We start from the raw sequence: 16,096 nt of genomic DNA, 5'->3' as shown, positions 1-16,096 counted from the left end.
CTCCCCTTGGGGTGCTGTAGGTTTTGAGGGAGTGTTTGGAGGAGACTCCAGTGGGCCATGAGATCCGGAGGCAATGCAGGGTGCAGGGCACATGTGAGGAGTGTGTAAGGGGTGTGGTATACGGGGGCGGGGAGGTCTCATGCATGTGCATGCGGGGCAGTGGGCAGCATCTGGCCTGCCTGTGCATGACCCAGTTCCGGTGTCTGTGCATGTCTGTGTGGCTCCAGATAGGGAAGATGACTGGGGTACATGTATAGGGGATTGTCCAGGACTGTAGGTGGGGGAGCTGATCAGAAGGTGTGCATATGAAGGATGCGCTGCTGATAGAGGGGTCCTGGCCCGTGCCAGGGCTCTGTGTGTGCACACAAAAGTCTCGGGGGGAGCTGTGTAGCAGTGCTGGAACTGTGTGTCTGAGCAGCCCCCCAGGGAGCTGGACTGGCTGGCTGTGTGGCAGGCAGGAGGGTGAGGCTGGGGCAGCAGTCCCACTCACAGCTGTTGGTGTCATTGGCCACGGCGATGATGCCCATGGGCTGCTGGGGGATGTCCACACGCAGGAGCTTCATGTCACTGCCCACGTATTTGTTGGCCCGCTGCACTGCCCGTCGCACCCAGTCCGTCCAGAAGATGTGCTCCCCGTACACGGCCAGCCCGAAGGGGTGCACGGGCTCTGACTTGAGGATCACCTATGGAGACAAAGCCGGCCCTGTCATGGACGGCATTCCTCGGGCAACTTCCCCAGTGCCATCGCCTGCGCTAGCTGCATGGGGGCTAGCGACTCTGACAGCCATAGAACACGGAGGACTCACATGTTATCTCACTACCTCCCCTCATCTAACTTGCCGGGCGAGCCACAAGCTCATCCCGGGCCTTGGGTGGTGTGTGTGTGTGTGTGTGTGTGTGTGTGTGTGTAAGTGTATGTGTGTGGCTTCCTGCCATGCCACATGCTGCTCAGCCTAGTGCTCTTTGCCTGGACAGTTTTTTCCTTGGCTGACCAGCTGTCCCCCAGGACCCAGCCCATCCACCTGCCCTGTGCACTCACATAGCGGTGGGAGCCGTCATACTCGCACCGCTCGATCTTATCCAGGGTGGCATCGGAGAAGTAGAGCTTTTCAGCGCGGTGGTCGATGGCCAGGCCGTTGGGCGTGCGGATATCCTTCTCAATCAGGGTCAGGACATTGGCACCTGACAGGGCTGCGCGCATGATACTGGGGTGCTGCTCATTCCAGTTGGTCCAGAACATCAAGCTGTGGGCAGAGGGGCCCCGGGGAGCGGGGTCAGACCCCGAGAGTCTGCCTAGGGACAACACTGTCAAGACATGTGGCCAGCCAGAAACCGGGCATCAGCTAGGATATGCAGCAGGCCGGAGCGCAAGGCCCCCTCAGTTCTGACAAGGATGATTCGCATCAGTGTCTGGAAGGGCTGGGCTGTGCATGCATACAGCTCATGCTCAGTGTGTCTCGGAGAGCTGGGGATGAGGGGAGAGGATATTCCTCTTAAGCTGCCACGGGAGGAAATGCGCACACCAAGGGCCCTTGTCCAGATTGGATGGAACTTGGCGGGTTCCCACTGGGGGTGTCCACCCCACAGTCAGATGCCACTATGGGTGCTGGAGTTGGGGACAGGTCTGGGCCTGGGAGCAGGGGAGGGAAGAAGAGATGATATTCCGATCATCCACCTGCATGCTCCTGGGGGACCCCCAGCACCCCAGTGCCAGCTTCAGGGTACACCAGGGAGGGAGGGCTCTCCCCTAGCCATTCCTAGCTCTCTCCTGGGCCTCCCTGTCCCAGCTGCAGTGTACCCCAAGTGGCCCCTTGGATCTGGGCTCAGCACTACCCTTGGAGAGTCAGGTCACACAGCTGCCCCACATCCCTCAATGCACTGTGGAACCTTCTATATTCAGAAGGAAGGAACTGGGTGGGTTGGGCAGTGAAGCCCAAGGCACTGGCTGTTCCATGGGGCCTCCAGGCCTGTGGGTCCAATCCCAGACAGGTGCGGTCACTAAGGGCCAGGTGTCATCAGCTGGGGGCTGTGCCCGCCAGACAGGGCCAAGGCAGAGGGGGTGGGCGGAGGGAACAGAGGGTGCTTGTGTTTGCTCAGCGGTGGCAGGCGGGCTGGGCTGGGCTGGGGCCAGTGACGTCAGGGGGCCAGCTCCAGCTCACCACCCTGGCGGTTTCCAGGCAGCTGCTTTTGGGTTTTGTTTGTCCCTTAGTTTCCTAGTAAAGCTTTCTGAGATTCCAAGTGCTGTTGAATCAGGAGGAAAAAGTGTTTCTCACATCTGGGCCAGGATTGCTAAGGCAACTGGGCAGCCTCTCCGAGGCCCACATGGGGAGGCCTGGGGCCTGCCCCTGTAGGGTTGGGGGAGCACCCAGTGAGGGGGAGCTTCTTCCCGTTTTTCCTGGCTGTGCTCTTGACTCCCAAGTGACCCATCTCCAGTGGCCTGGGGAGCTCCCCCCCCTCGACTCCCCGCTATTCCTCTCTCTGCCTTGAGCCATTCCTCCCTCAGCCTGGATTATGCCCAAGGCCTGCCCCGTCTGGGCTGCCCTCCCACCCCCTGCACTGTAGGCCGGCTGCCAGTCCCGGCTTCTACAGGCTTCTACAACGCCTCTCTGGTGTTGCTGGCAGCCCCAGGCCGGCCATTGCTATTCCCCTCCCCTCCACCCACCTAGGGGGACTGAACAGGGCTAGACTCTAGCATGCACACGATCCACCGGGTTCTGTGTGTTAGGGTTGGAGTCCTGGGGGCTTGGGAAGGAGCTAGCCTAGGGCCTGGAAGGTGGCTCTCAGCTGAGTGACTCAGTCATGAGGCCAGATGCCTGCACCACAATCCTCACTCTGCCCCTTGGCTCAGGGAACTAAAGTGTTACCCTCAAATCACAGCCAAGGAAACGGGAGCTCAGAGAGGCTGTGTAGCTCACCCTGGGACACACAGCAAAGTAGTCCAGCACTTGGGCTTTTGCCAACCCCCAGAGCCCTTTTCCTTCCCTGCTCCTCCTGGCCCTCTTCAAGCGTCCAGCAGCTCACTTTTGGCACTCGTCCAGCACGAAGGCTCGTGGGTGGTCGTCTCCAGACATGGTGATGACCGTCTCCCGCTCGAAGGCCCCCGGGCGTGTCTGGTCCACGGTGTGACGTGTGATGGTAGACGTGGTGTAACTGGTCCAGTAGAGTGTGTCCCAGCCCCGGTGATAGGCTAGGCCTTCCACGGAGCCCACGTCTGGAAAGAGACGGGGTGGGAGCTGAAGGGGCCAGCTCGGAGCATCTATGTGCCTGGCTGAAAGGTGGGGGGGAGGGTGTGAATGTGTCTGCACCCTGAGATGGCTTGGGGGCACCAAGATTAGACCTTCTGCACCAAGATCTAACCAAGATCTGCACCCCCGCCCTCTGCTGAGACCCTTCGCCATTCCCAAGGTCTACCTCCCTACCCACCTTCCTCTGGGGTCAGTCTGCCTTGGTGGATGGGGTAGGGTTTTTCTGCAGCTGGAGCTCAGCCCAGCTGAGTTGAAGTTGAATTTCAACAAATCAGATTCTACCTGGGCTGCCCATGGGGAGTATTCTACTTTAAAAAGACTCTAAACTTGACGGATGAGGGAAGCAGAGGGCCTGAACTCAGCTTATACAGCCAAGGGCATGAGGAGCTGGCCCTGGGGCACAGTGGGTTAGGCTGTTGCCTGTGACACCAGCATCCCATAGCAGAGCTGGTTTGAGTCCTGGCTGCTCCACTTATGATCCAACTTCCTGCTAAAATTGCTGGAAAAAGTAGCAGAAGATGTCCCGAGGGCTTAGGTCTCTGCCATGCATGTAGGAGATCAGGATGGAGTTTCTGGCTCTGAGGTTTGGCCTGGTCCAGCCCACCCCTCAGCCATTGTGATCATTTGCAGAGTAAATTAGAAGATCTCTCGCTCTCTTTCTAACTCTCCCTTTCAAATAAAATAATAAAAAAACAAAAACAAAGACCAGAACAAATAAAAACAAGGGAGATACTGTGGCATAGTGGGTTATGCCACTGCCTGCGATACCAGCGTCCCATATGAATGCTGGTTGAGTACTGTCCTGGTTATTCCATTTCTGACCCAGCTCCCTGCTAAAGTGCCTGGGAAAAGTAGCAGAAGATGCTCAAGTATTTGGGCCCCTGCACCCGTGTGGGAGATGCAAATCAAGCTCCTGGTCCAGTGGCTGGCTGTTGTGGCCATCTGGGGAGTGAACAGTAGATGGAAGATCTCTCTGCCTCTCCCTCTTCTCCCTGTAATCCTCACTGTAATGATTTTAAAAATTATTTATTTATTTATTTTTCAGAAAAAGGGCCAGACAGGCCTGAGAATAGTGTGCAAGGAGGAGACCCAGGGGTTTCGTGGCTTCAAGCAGCAGGATGAAGCAAGGGCTGTTGGGTACACATTTAGTGCAGGGGCTAAGACCTCACTATTATCAGAGTGCCAAAGTTTTGAGTCCCAGCTCTGATTCCAACTCCAGCTTCCTGCTGATGTGCACCCTAGGAAGTAGCAGTGATGGCTGAACTATTCAGGCCTCAGCCATCCACATGGAGGACTTGGATTGAGTTTCAGGCCCCCAGCCTTGGCCTGCTCAAGCTTTGGCTGTTGCAAGCATTTGTGGGGTATCACCTAGTGGTTGGGAGATATATGTCTTTCACATAGGATGAACATGAGCTTTTTTTGTTTGTTTAAAAAGGGCCTGTTTGCTACACTGAAATCTAAAGATCAGCCTTGGAGAGGGGCAGTGGGGCCAGTGTCCCCTGATCCAGTCGGGATTAGATTGTGGGGCTCAGCTGGGGAAGCGATGCTTCTTGGATGGGCATTGGTGAATGTGAGCTGGCAAGGCAGGACCTGTCCCAGGGGAGCATGAAAGCACAGGGCTGCTTTCTTTCCCATTGCATGCCCAACTCACTACTGAGCACCTGACAGGTGAACCAGTGAATGAACAAGTGAATGAGCCAAAGGAGTGGGGTAGTTGGCCCAGAGAAAGAAGATGGGGTAGACAGAGAGCCGTGAGCCACCCCAAGATAGCAGTCTGACCTAGGGATCTTTCTGGACAGCCTACATTGTGCCCTGGTGCTGAGCTGGGTGCAGTTGTGGGGAGCATCCTGCCTCCTCACACGGATGGCAGAGCTAGGCTTGGCAAGGGCATGAAGCTTGTCTAAGCTGCTGAACTCCCAAAGGATCAGAGTTGGGACCCAGCCTGTATCTGCAGCTGGAGCCAGGCTTTGGCCTTGATGTGGGACTGGTCATGGGGAAGGGGTTGTTAAGCTGAGCAGGGGTGGGGGCTGGGTATTGGTGATGCCCAAAAAGGAGAAACTTCCATGGAACCATAGCAGTTGCGCCATGATTAGCGGCTGTTTCTATAGGATGCCACTGCGGCAAGTGAGATTTGGATGTGGGCTAGGGGAGGCTGGGATGAGAGTCCCACACCCCACCTGCTGGGTGACTCACTCTCCACGATGGTGGTTCTCCCTGAGCCATCATCATTGATCTGCTGGATGTTTCCAAAGTGGATGTCGCTGAAGAAGATGCGGTTGGGGGTGCCGGGGGAGGTGCCGGCACGGTAGTCAAAGGCCAGGGCGATGACATTCTTCATGTGTTCTGGGTCCTCGAAGGGCTGCACGGGGGCATTGAGGTTGCGCTCGTCCGACAGGTGGATGCTCTTGAGAATGGTGCGCTCTGAGTAGAGCAGGTAGCCGGCATACTCTCGGCATGATGCACCATCTTCTGCCAGCATCCCGTGGGCACAGGCGCAGGCCCGCTGGCCCCTGCCCCGGTACAGGCACAGCTGCTGGCAGCCGCCATTGGCCACGGCGCACACGTTGGTGCCTGGTGAAAAGGGGAGGTTATATAAGGTGGGGTGTGCCTGGGGGCGAGGTTCTGCAGTTGCTCCCATCATCTGGGCCCTGATGCCAACTGTGGTAGGCACCTGCCCTGCCTCAGCATGCCCCTCTTGGATGTCTCTCGAAGCCCTAGCTCCCACCCCTCAGGTCAGCCCTATTGTGCCTCTGCCTCTGCTCAGCAGAACCACCTTCTCTCTTGGCCCTTGGTCACCACTTTGGATCTCTTCCTCAGGTCCTGGCTTGGGGTGGCCAATCTTACCTTTCTGCCGGTCCCGGTTGAAGACCTTGATGTCTTTGAGCTGGACACCGATGCCCGTTCGCAGTGGCACAGAGTCAGTGGCATTGTCCTTGCTCCCCCGCTTGATAGAGCCATTGGCGTGGGTCCTGGGGGAGGGAGAGAGGTGTGAGTGGGGCAGGGCTGGACAGCACTGCATGGGAGGGAAGAGAACAGCAGCCCTCACCGGTCACTCCAATAGATGAACTCCTGGAACACGGACACGGAAAACATGTCCATGTTGTTGCTGGACAGCACCACCTCGCGGTTGTCGCCTGTCTCCAGGTCAATGCGTTCTATCTTGTCGGTCCGGGCATCGCACCAGTACAGCTTTCCATCCTGCAGGCACAGGCCCCAGTTCACTCCAGGGCTGTGTTACCTTCCACGTCCTACCTCTCATCGCCTTGTATTAGGGCTGGTGGGCCTGAGTGGAGACCCTCTGTTCAGGCTTCCCTACTCCAAGTCTCTGCCCTCCAGCTCACTGAGCTCTGAGCTCTCTCAGTCCCTCCACTCTCGATGCCCGAGGGTCCTTCCTTCACTGGGCTTCCATCCTGGGAGGGAGGCTGGCTGCTCTGCTCTTTGCATCTTCTCACTAAATGGGGGCTGCTCAGGGTACAAGGCCAGAAGGACCACCCATCAGTTCCCCGGCCAAGGGCAAACCTGATAATCCACAGAGATGCCGTTGGGCCAGCTGATGCTGGCATTAACCAGCACCACCCGCTCCGTGCCATCCAGTCGTGAGCGCTCAATGCGTGGATACTGACCCCATTCAGTCCAGAACAGGTACCTGCGTGTGGAGGTGAAGTGGGGTGGAGCAGAAGGTAAGAACCCAGACCATGCAGAAGATGGGGCTGCATCAGGACCCTGAGACAGCCTGCCCAGCTGCTCACCCCTTCTCTGGATGGACAGTGATGGCCCGGGGCTTGTCTAGACCCTGGGAGATGACCACATAGCGGAAAGAACCATTGAGCCTGGCGACCTCGATGACATCAAAGCCTTGGTCTGTCCAGTAGATGTTGCCTGAAGAAGGAGTGGGATTTAGAAAGGTCAGTGAGGGGCGTGAGATGTGTCCCTGGCACCCTCCCAGCCCCTCCTTTTTACGTCCCCTCTAGGACCCCGTGTCCCATGTCCGCAGTCCTCTGTGTCATGTGGAGCTCCCGACCACCCCTAGCAGCCACCTGCAATCCAGTCCACTGCAATGCCCTCCACACGACCAATGCCGTTGGTCACCACGTCCTCTCTCCACGTCTGGTCCCGCTTGGCCCGACTGATGGTGCTTAGGCCCATGTCCACCCAGTAGATGGTGTCATTCTCTGCAAGGGGAAGAGCCCAAGCGAGGATGCCCACTAAGATGAGGGTGGAGGTGGCAGGGTAAGGGAGGGCCAGAACATGTGGCAGATGCTAGGAGTTGCAAGGGGAGGTGGGCAGTGGGAAGGGCAGCAGTGGCCAACCCCTCCCTTCGGGCAGGTGCAAGCACCGAGTGTATCATCCCCAAAGTTCCTGGGTCACATCCTACTATCCACCTCCCGCCCCCAAGTGCGTGTCAGCACACAGCTCACCAGCATGGAAGTCAATGCCAACAGCCAGCGAGGTCCCTGACACAGGGACCAGGGCGTCAGACTTGTCATTGGGATCCAGAGGGATTCCCCGAATCCCCTCATGCACGGAGTATAGGAGAAATGAGCCCACACCTGGAAGGCAAGGGCATGTCACACTCTGCTTGGAACCATTACACACACACACACACACACACACACACACACACACACGCTGGCAAGTCACCTGGATGGGAGGGTGTGTGCCTGCAGGATCTTTCACTGACACAAGAGGGCAGCAGAGACATGGCTGTCTCTTGTGCTGCCCGCCTACAAGGCTGCTCCCCACATGGGTCCTCCAGGGAGAGAGCCTGGGAGGTTCAGGCCAATCAGGATGGGACATCTCCAAGTCTAGATTTTTCAGATTGGCCCTCTGTTTAACCTCAACTTCCTCTCTGTCCTCTCTCCGACTTGTCTGGACCACACCCTCCTCTCGCCAACACCCCAGAACTCCACCCTCGCAGCACCTGACCCCAGTGCCAACCACCAGCTTTACCATTTCCTTCCCAGTACTGCCCTGTCTGCACGCAGCCCTCCTTGCCTCCCTGGCCTTTATCCTCAGGGACCACGTTTACCCAGATGACCCAGTGGGCCCCAGGTACTCAGTCTCCATGGGAAAAAGACAGCAGAGTTACATGTGTCTGGGAAAACCCTGGAGACTGCAATCTGTGCTTGAAGCTTTACTGTGGCTCTTAGCATTTAGCAAGGGTTATATCTGAGACTCCAGTATTTCCAACACTTGCATGCAAGAGTCCGTGGTGCTGCTGCACTCACATTAGCAACAGAGAGGGGTTCCCAGGGGTGCATACCCCTGGGAGACGCCAACATGGGGCCTGTTCATCAGCCCGTTGTCAGCAAGTGCTTGTGCAACACTTCTGACTCTCAGCCCTTTCCCGTGGCCCAAGCTGCTGGGCCTGGCTAGACCCTGGATCTTCAGACTGGGATTACCCCTAAAGCCTAGCAACTGGTCTGGCAGGCCTCGGTTTCCCCCGCCCCCTGCTGCGGCTGGCTGCCGCCAGGTTAATCTTCCCCAAACACCAGTTCCAGGCACCAGTGGCGGCAGAGGCACCGACTGAGAAAGCCGGCTGGAGCCCTGCCCTCTGTCACAGTCTTATCTCCAAGACTTTCCCACACCCAGCCCACCACTCCAGGCTTAGCGTATGAAGTGTGCACTGCACTGCAGTGGGACATTAGCGTTCCCTCTTGCTGCATATCTAGAACCTTTTCCTGCAGCTCATGGCACACCCTTGCTGTGAGGCTGGCTAGGCTCCACCTAAACCTTGCCATGGGCACTGGGCAGTCCAAGCCACTTCATGGTACAGTGGCTTTCCCTCTCTGATGGCCTGGTCTTCTGGCTAAGAGCCTAGAGACAGGGACCTTTGCCCCCGGGGTATTCCTAGGGCACCCAGCACAGTAGGGGATCCATTAGTACCTAATCCAGGAGCCATGAGAGAAATGAGGTCTTGCCCTTCCCCCACCTGCCCCAACCCTGGTGTCAGGCTGTAAGCTGGGAAAGCTGGGGGCAGGGGCTGGCAAGCAGAGGCTGGGCACTGACCCTCGCAGGCCTGCTGTCCGCTCCGGAGGCTGTAGCCAGCTGTGCACATGCAAGAGCGTGTCGTCTCCGATGTGGGCAGGCAGAGCTGGGAGCAGTCGCCGTTGTTGATGCTGCAGGGGTTGGTGCCCTCATGGTCTGTGGGGAGCAGGGCAGGTGAGAGGGAGAAGGCAGGATCAGGGGCGCCTTCCTGGGGACCCCAGGGGCAAGCTCAGGCTGTTCTGGGGCGGGACGGTCACCATCATTACCCTGGCCCTGCTGGGGGGTCACCACCCACCCCACTCACAGGTCCTTGGGGATGTAGCTGCCCAGCCTGCTGCTCCTGGCTGCAGTATGGGCTGGCGCCCCGCGGAGCCCCACATCCTGGACCCACCACCTACCCAGCTGGATGCTCTCATCATAGACCTTCATGTGCATCACGAGGGTGGTGCTGTTGCGCAGGACCACGGAGCCCGAGCCGTCAGCCTTGTTGCAGGTACCCATCTTCTCTGACACCTGATCTGCCCACCACAGCTTGTCCCCTGGGGAGGCGGGGTGGGGGGATGAGGCCTCCCGACAAAGCCCCTGGACCAGCTCCCTCCCACCCTGCCACCCTCTGTGGGCCCTCACCCATGATGGCCAGGGCGGTGGCCTTGCCCAGCTGGCTGCGCATGGTGTCTATGACCTCCAGGTCACTGCCATCCAGGTTGCAGCGGTTGATGGTGTGGTTCCCAGAACTGATCCAGTAGAGTTTATTTTCGGGGAAGTCAATGGCCAGGCCTGAAAAGGGTCAGGGTAAGACAAGAGAATATCAGGAGGGCTCAGGGTTGAGGGGTCGGGGAGGAAGCTGTGGGTACAGGAGGGGAAGGCTCATACCCACAGGGCCCTTCTGGCCGCTGAAGAGCAGGGTGCGGTTGCTGCCGTCCATGTTGGCCATGCTGATGTTGTCACCATCTGTCCAGTAGAGCTTCCTGTGGGAGGGCAGGCTCAGAGCGTGCCCCTGGCCAGCCCCCCACACGCTCATGCTCCCCAGCCCCTGGGTGCTGAACCGACCCCCGCAATGGGTGGACCACCAGGCCATGGGGCTGCTCCAGGCCTTGCACCACTGCATTCTTAAAGGAGCCATCCAGCCGAGCCACGTTAATCTGCTTCTTGTTGGTGTCGTAGCTTGTCCAGAACAAATTCCGGGAGACCCAGTCCACAGCCAGCCCATGGGCGTTTGGCAGGTCTAGTAGGGTAATGGGGGAGGGTGAGCATTAGAGGAGGTTGGGCGCTGGCTCGGGGAGCTACTGTGGCAGCTGGGAAACAGGGACCAGGGTGGGGTGGGGGTCGCCACCTGCAGAGACCACTGTTTCCACTCCCGTGCCATTGATGAAGGCTCGTTTGATGGCCTGGGTTCGCACATCGGACCAGTACACACGCTGCTCGCGGGCATCGTAGTCCAGCACTGTGACATTGTCGATGTCGGGCACCGTGAAGGAGATGATATAGTTGTAGTAGGGGGCATCGAGGTCCACGCCCCGGATCTCCATCTGGCGCGCATACAGCAGGAATTTCTTAAACTCTGTGGGGCACAAGTGGGTCGCTGAGGGTGGCCCCCACTCCCAGCCTCCCTGACCAGGGAGCTTCCCTCCTCCTCCTGTTGACTGGGCTCCCACTGGATGTAGCCATCCCTCCCCTTGCTCCCGACCTGGTGCTGGTCTCTGGGGCCTGTCCCATGAGGGCACCCAGTACAGAGTCCCCTCACTTGCTCAGCCTCTTGGCCTGAGCAGAGGGGTGTCCCTACCATAGCAGGTGATATTGTCCTTGTGTAGTTTCATGAGATGTGGGCAGGCGCAGGAGACTGTCCGGTTGTAGTTGATGAGACACAGGTGGGAACAGGGGCCCCTGCCCCCGTTGGCTTCACACGGATTGGGAGCTGGGAGCAGGGGAGGGAAGAAGAGCAAGAACCTGTTGGGGATGTCAATCCTGCCTGCTGGCCTTTCTCACCTAGACCATGCCCCCTGCTCCCATGTCCGCATCCTTTGCTGCTAGATCTGCTCCACTGCTAGTAAGGCGGGCCCACCCCTGCCTGCCCAACACAGACTCCAGGCCATCCACCCACCCCTGTTCTGCAGAACAGGGCCTCTGAGGCCTTCCCCAGACTCTTACCCATGGGCTGCCGGGATGGGTGGTAGACCTGCAGGTCAAAGGGCTGGGTGTTGGTCCTCTGAACCACTGTGACATTGTGGCCGGTCCATTTGTTGGCCTTGGCCAGCGTGTTGGTACGCCAGTCGGTCCAGTACACCTCCCCCCCATACAGCGTCACTGCAAACGGGTGCGACAGGAACTCGTGTCCCCGGAGCACCTCCATGTGGCCGGAGCCGTCGTAACGGGCTGAGTAAATGGCATCTGACCTGAGAGTGTGGTCGGGGCAGAGTAAGGATGCCAGCAGTGGTGGGGGACGCCAGCCCTCTGGGCACCACCCCGCCTGGGGGTGCCCTCCCTCCCTGCCCTGGCCTGCCCCACTGAGCACAGAGCAGCAAGCACACGGAAGGACTGAGGCCAGAAGCCCAGAGGTTCCAGGCTACCTGCTGCCAGAGCCCCATATCCGAGCCTCTGGCTGTGGGAGTACATGCGCTCATAGCTTCCCAGAGCTGCTGGGGGCACATAGGGCTGGGGAGGGGGTCAGAAGGAGGCACCCCCTCTGCACAGACAGACCAGTGTGTGGCCCAGCTCCCCCATCCCCCAGAGGGCACATGCTGGAACTCGGAGAGGGTCTGTTTGGGGTGGCTGTGGGGGCAGCCCAGCTTCCATCCTCTTCTGCCTGTGGCCCCTCCCTCCAAGCCTTCTTCCTGCTGTGTCTGATCCTTAACCCCCTTTTCCTTCCTGCTTCCACCCAGGGCGTGAGGTGGGCACTGACCTGGCATCAATCCACAGGATGCGCTTTTCCAGGTAGTCCACAGTGAGCCCATTGGGCCAGCCCCCGGAGCCCGTCTCCCGATGGACAGTGCGACGCCCGGCCCCACTCATGGAAGCTGCCTCAATTCGAGGCAGGCTGGCATCCCAGTCTGTCCAGAACAGGATCCTGTGGGAGTGAGGAAGGGTTAGTGGGGCAGGCAGGGGCCAAGGCCAAGGGCAACGGTACAAACAGCAGCGTGCTGTTGGTGGCAGGCGCATCCGGCCTTCAGAAGAGGGCAGGTGGATCTCACCCATCCCGGGGGTCCAGGGCAATGGCCCGGGGGTGCTCTATGTCTCCAGCCAGCAGGGTGGTGCGAAGGGTGCCATCTAGCTTGGCCACCTCGATCTGGTCCAGGTTGCTCTCCACCCAGTAGATGTTGCCTGCGATCCAGTCTACCGCCAGTCCCTCGGGGGTGGCCAGGCCATACTGTATCACCACCTCGAAGCTGGTCAGGGCTGGAAGACGAGAGCAGGTTGTGCTGTCAGTATCTCTGGGATGGTGTGGGGATCCCAGGAGCCCCCACTCCCAGCCCCACTTCAAGCTGGAGCCTACGCCAATAGCTCTGATGCGCCCAGACTCAGTGGAGGGTGGGTGTCAGGGGAAGGACCCAACATCTTCACTCTCCTCTCTTGGAACCTCTGCTCTATCAGGAGATGAATCAGGAAAGGGGGGTCAGAGCAGAGGTGGTGTGGCTCTGGGGGACAGATCTGCCCTTGGTATGAGGAGAGAACTTTCTAGAAGTCACCCCTGAAGGGTGGCTATCACTGTTACTCCTCTAACACTCTGTGCCCTCCACAGACAGCCTCTGCTCAGCAGACCATGTGAAGTTGTGTGAGATTTACAACAGCTTGACTTGGCCTTACAGGATGCCCCGGCCCTGTGGGCAGGGCCCAGGGACTGTGTGCACTCACGCAAGTGTATGTGTATGTGTGCTGTGCGTGAAAGAGGAAGTTGGCATGCGGGTGGATGGCAGGTGCTCCACCTCCCAGTGGCTTTCTCTGCTCAAGCCTGCAATTCCAAGAGCTGGGGGAGCCGAGCTCCAGGCTGTCCCAAAGGAAAGGATGATCATTTTCTTAATTATTGGGCTAGGAGCTCTGCCGACGGTAATTATGGGCCATCAGGCACTGAGACCCACAGCAAAATCTAACCCAATTAAAGGGGACTGGGGAGCAAAGGCCTGTGCTCGACCTGGAGCCTATGGCCCTGGGTGCCCCAAGTCCCCCACCCCTGCCCCATGGGTGTGCCTGCGCCCCCTGCCCTGGCATTACCTCCGTTGTCCAGCAGCTTCCCCCGGTAGATTTTGTCCTCTACCACATCGGTCCAGTAGAGGGCGCTCTGGCTGAGGTGGAAGTCCAGGGCAATGGTGTTGCGCAGTCCGGGCACCAGGACACTGTAATCTCCTTTGTGCAAGTCGATGCGGCGGATCTCGTGGCGGTTGGAAAAGATGATGAATGGCTTGAAGGGGTCTGGGGTGAGAAGGTGGGTGATGGGGTCATGGGCTGGCTGCCTCCCGGGGCCCCAGAACCAGGGAACTGAATGGAGACTCAGCCCTTGGCGTTCGGCCAACCAAGGCCAGCTCCGGGCAGCTCGAGGCCTGCCTAGGCCTGTCCGTCCCAACACCCACCCATGTCTCACCCAGGCTGCGGCAGCTCTCGCCGTCGGGTTCCAGGACCCAGCCCTCGTAGCAGGAGCACTTGACACTGAACTTGTTCTGGTCACACTTCTGACTGCACTTGAGGTGCTTGGCACAGTAGCTCTGTATCTGGCAGGTGTGGTTGTCGGGCCCCAGCTCCATGCCCAGGGGGCAGGAGCACACGATGCCTTCACCGGGTGCCACCGAACAATTGTGGCTGCAACCCCCGTTATTCAGAGAGCACTGGTCTGGGGGTGGAGTGGGAGATGGGGAGGAGAGGAGCAGGCTCAGGGTCAGTACACCAGAGAGAGCAGGTGCCTGACGGCTAGGCCCCAAGCCCTGAATCCATGCACAGGCTCTCCTTCTCTCCCTGTTCCTGGCTCCCTGGGCATCCTTGGGCCAGGGGTGACACCCCAGAGCTAAGCACACCACTCATCTCCCATTCTCTGCTTCCCACTTGCCTGCCCCATCTTGGGGTCAGGGCTGGGATCTCAGTTCTTGGTCTAAGCCCTAGGCAGCCACTTTTCCCACTGCTCCCAAGCCTGGTGGGCTGTGAGAGGGTGGCATGGAACGTCTTGGTGCTGGAATCATCGGCTTGTCTGGTGACCTGTCAGCAATTCCTGCATCTTATCTCCTACTCTCCTTCCAAGGAACCGGCTGACCCTCGGGCCCAGGCATGACAGTAGATAAGACTGCTCTGCTCCTCCTGCCCAAGTCACACTGTGTGATTCTCCCACCCCATCCCCCCGGCCTCCCTCAGCCTCCATTTTTCTGATCTTGGATATGCACCCTCCTCCCCCACTGTCTTGTTCACTCTCTGCTTTCTACTCATCCTTGGGAACCCAGTTCAATTTCCACTGCCTCCAGGAGCCTGCCCTTGCCACCAGCACTCAGCTCTGGTGCCCGTGCCTCTTGTCCATGGGATGAGTGTGTAGGTGTGGGTGTGTGGGCTGGGAGGTAGTGCCTCTAAGGGTTGTATGACCCTGGTCTAGGCTACCAGCCCTCTCTGTGCCTGTTTTCTCGCCCCCAAGAGGGCGCAATCACCACTCCAGGCGGTCAGTTGGGGAACCCTCACCCTGGGTGTGCCTACCCTGCAGACCCCCAGCCTGTCCCACTGCTCACCGCAGAGCTCGCCCTCATCCGAGCCATCCCCGCAGTCATCGTTGCCGTCACACAGCTTGTCAGGGGGTAGGCAGACGGAGGTGTTGTTGGCGCAGGGGTGTGAGGGTGGCCGGCAGGCCAGGGACTCGCAGTTCTCCTCATCTGAGTTGTCCTCGCAGTCATTGTCGCCATCGCACACCCACGCTTTGCTGATGCACCGAGCTGAGACAGGGCAGCACCGTGAGGCAGTGGGTGGCCCCCATGCCCTCCCTGCTCTGTCGTGCCCTTCTTCCCAGCCCCGGTGGGATTCAGGTTGTAACACATTGGGAGCCCTTGCCTTTGGGGTCACTCAGCAGGGCCGATGCCCCCCTCTGCCTATGACTGCCAGGGGGGCTTTCTGTGGGCCCTACCCTGTGGAAGGTGAGTGAGGTGCAGGCTTGGGAGTCTCTCTTGCCACAGCTTTTCCTGCTGGTCCCTCCCCATTCCAGGTCCCCTTCTAGCCTTTCGTTTTACCTGAGTCCTTGCAGCCGAACTTGACGTTGGGGTCACAGACATGGGTCACGCCCTCACAGCTCTTCTCATCACTCGAGTCCATGCAATCTGTGTCCCCGTCGCAGCGCCACCGCAGGGGAATACACAGTCCATCCAGCCGGCACTGGAACTCATCTGTGTGGCAGCCACCAGGAGGCCTCGTGGCTGCAGGAGGATGGTGGGGGGGTGCAGGCATCAGGAGAGAGGGGTGCTCCTTACCCCCATCTCACCCTGCCCAATCTTGGCGGGAGGAGGAGATATGACACCTGCCAGAGCCCTGGTGATCACTCACCTCATTTGATCCCACCTCTCTGTTTTCAATACGCAAGATCTCAACCAGTAAGTGATTTGCTAGGCCATAGCTCAGCAAACTCCTGCCTAAGCATCAGTTTTACTCATTCATTCATCCCACAAAATGTGCGTGCCAAGTGTCAGCAGTGAGCAAGAAGACCAAGTCCTTGCCCTCAGGGAGTTGGCAGGGGGAGTGTGGTGCAGGTCAGCACATCACTGACCAGGGCAGCTACAACTGCAGAGGGATGGGCTGGGAGCCTCTAGGGAGGAGCGGAGTGAGCAGAGTCCTGGAGGAATCAGAGAGTCTTGGGATATCCATGAAGGACACAGCAGCATAGGGCTGCCATGGGGGAGGGGGCCGCAGGCTGG

The 16,096-nt window shown here is 58.9% G+C and overlaps 1 protein-coding gene across 2 annotated transcripts in view; it reads right to left on the bottom strand.

Annotated features, from left to right (window-relative positions):
• Positions 1-16,096, bottom strand: part of LRP1 (LDL receptor related protein 1) — a 74,682-nt gene that overhangs the window by 17,718 nt on the left and 40,868 nt on the right. The window contains exons 21-44 of one of the 2 annotated variants that reach the window (XM_004582931.3): positions 15,419-15,601; positions 14,927-15,127; positions 13,807-14,052; positions 13,440-13,637; positions 12,422-12,626; positions 12,133-12,297; positions 11,382-11,626; positions 11,017-11,148; positions 10,567-10,794; positions 10,284-10,458; positions 10,107-10,201; positions 9,861-10,010; positions 9,632-9,772; positions 9,255-9,389; positions 7,664-7,795; positions 7,283-7,417; positions 6,995-7,124; positions 6,765-6,891; positions 6,292-6,443; positions 6,090-6,214; positions 5,439-5,816; positions 3,022-3,211; positions 1,040-1,244; positions 491-683 (exon numbers count right to left, since the gene is read on the bottom strand). In XM_004582931.3, the coding sequence (XP_004582988.2) occupies positions 491-683; positions 1,040-1,244; positions 3,022-3,211; positions 5,439-5,816; positions 6,090-6,214; positions 6,292-6,443; positions 6,765-6,891; positions 6,995-7,124; positions 7,283-7,417; positions 7,664-7,795; positions 9,255-9,389; positions 9,632-9,772; positions 9,861-10,010; positions 10,107-10,201; positions 10,284-10,458; positions 10,567-10,794; positions 11,017-11,148; positions 11,382-11,626; positions 12,133-12,297; positions 12,422-12,626; positions 13,440-13,637; positions 13,807-14,052; positions 14,927-15,127; positions 15,419-15,601 (4,266 nt within the window). The remainder of the gene's footprint in view (positions 1-490; positions 684-1,039; positions 1,245-3,021; positions 3,212-5,438; positions 5,817-6,089; positions 6,215-6,291; positions 6,444-6,764; positions 6,892-6,994; positions 7,125-7,282; positions 7,418-7,663; positions 7,796-9,254; positions 9,390-9,631; positions 9,773-9,860; positions 10,011-10,106; positions 10,202-10,283; positions 10,459-10,566; positions 10,795-11,016; positions 11,149-11,381; positions 11,627-12,132; positions 12,298-12,421; positions 12,627-13,439; positions 13,638-13,806; positions 14,053-14,926; positions 15,128-15,418; positions 15,602-16,096) is intronic. The other variant, XM_058673127.1, reaches the window with a different exon arrangement.

This window comes from Ochotona princeps, chromosome 15 (assembly GCF_030435755.1).
Source record: "Ochotona princeps isolate mOchPri1 chromosome 15, mOchPri1.hap1, whole genome shotgun sequence".
Taxonomy (NCBI): Eukaryota; Metazoa; Chordata; class Mammalia; order Lagomorpha; family Ochotonidae; genus Ochotona; species Ochotona princeps.
Note: the sequence above shows the minus strand (reverse complement) of the source record. Positions and strands in the feature narration are given on the sequence as shown.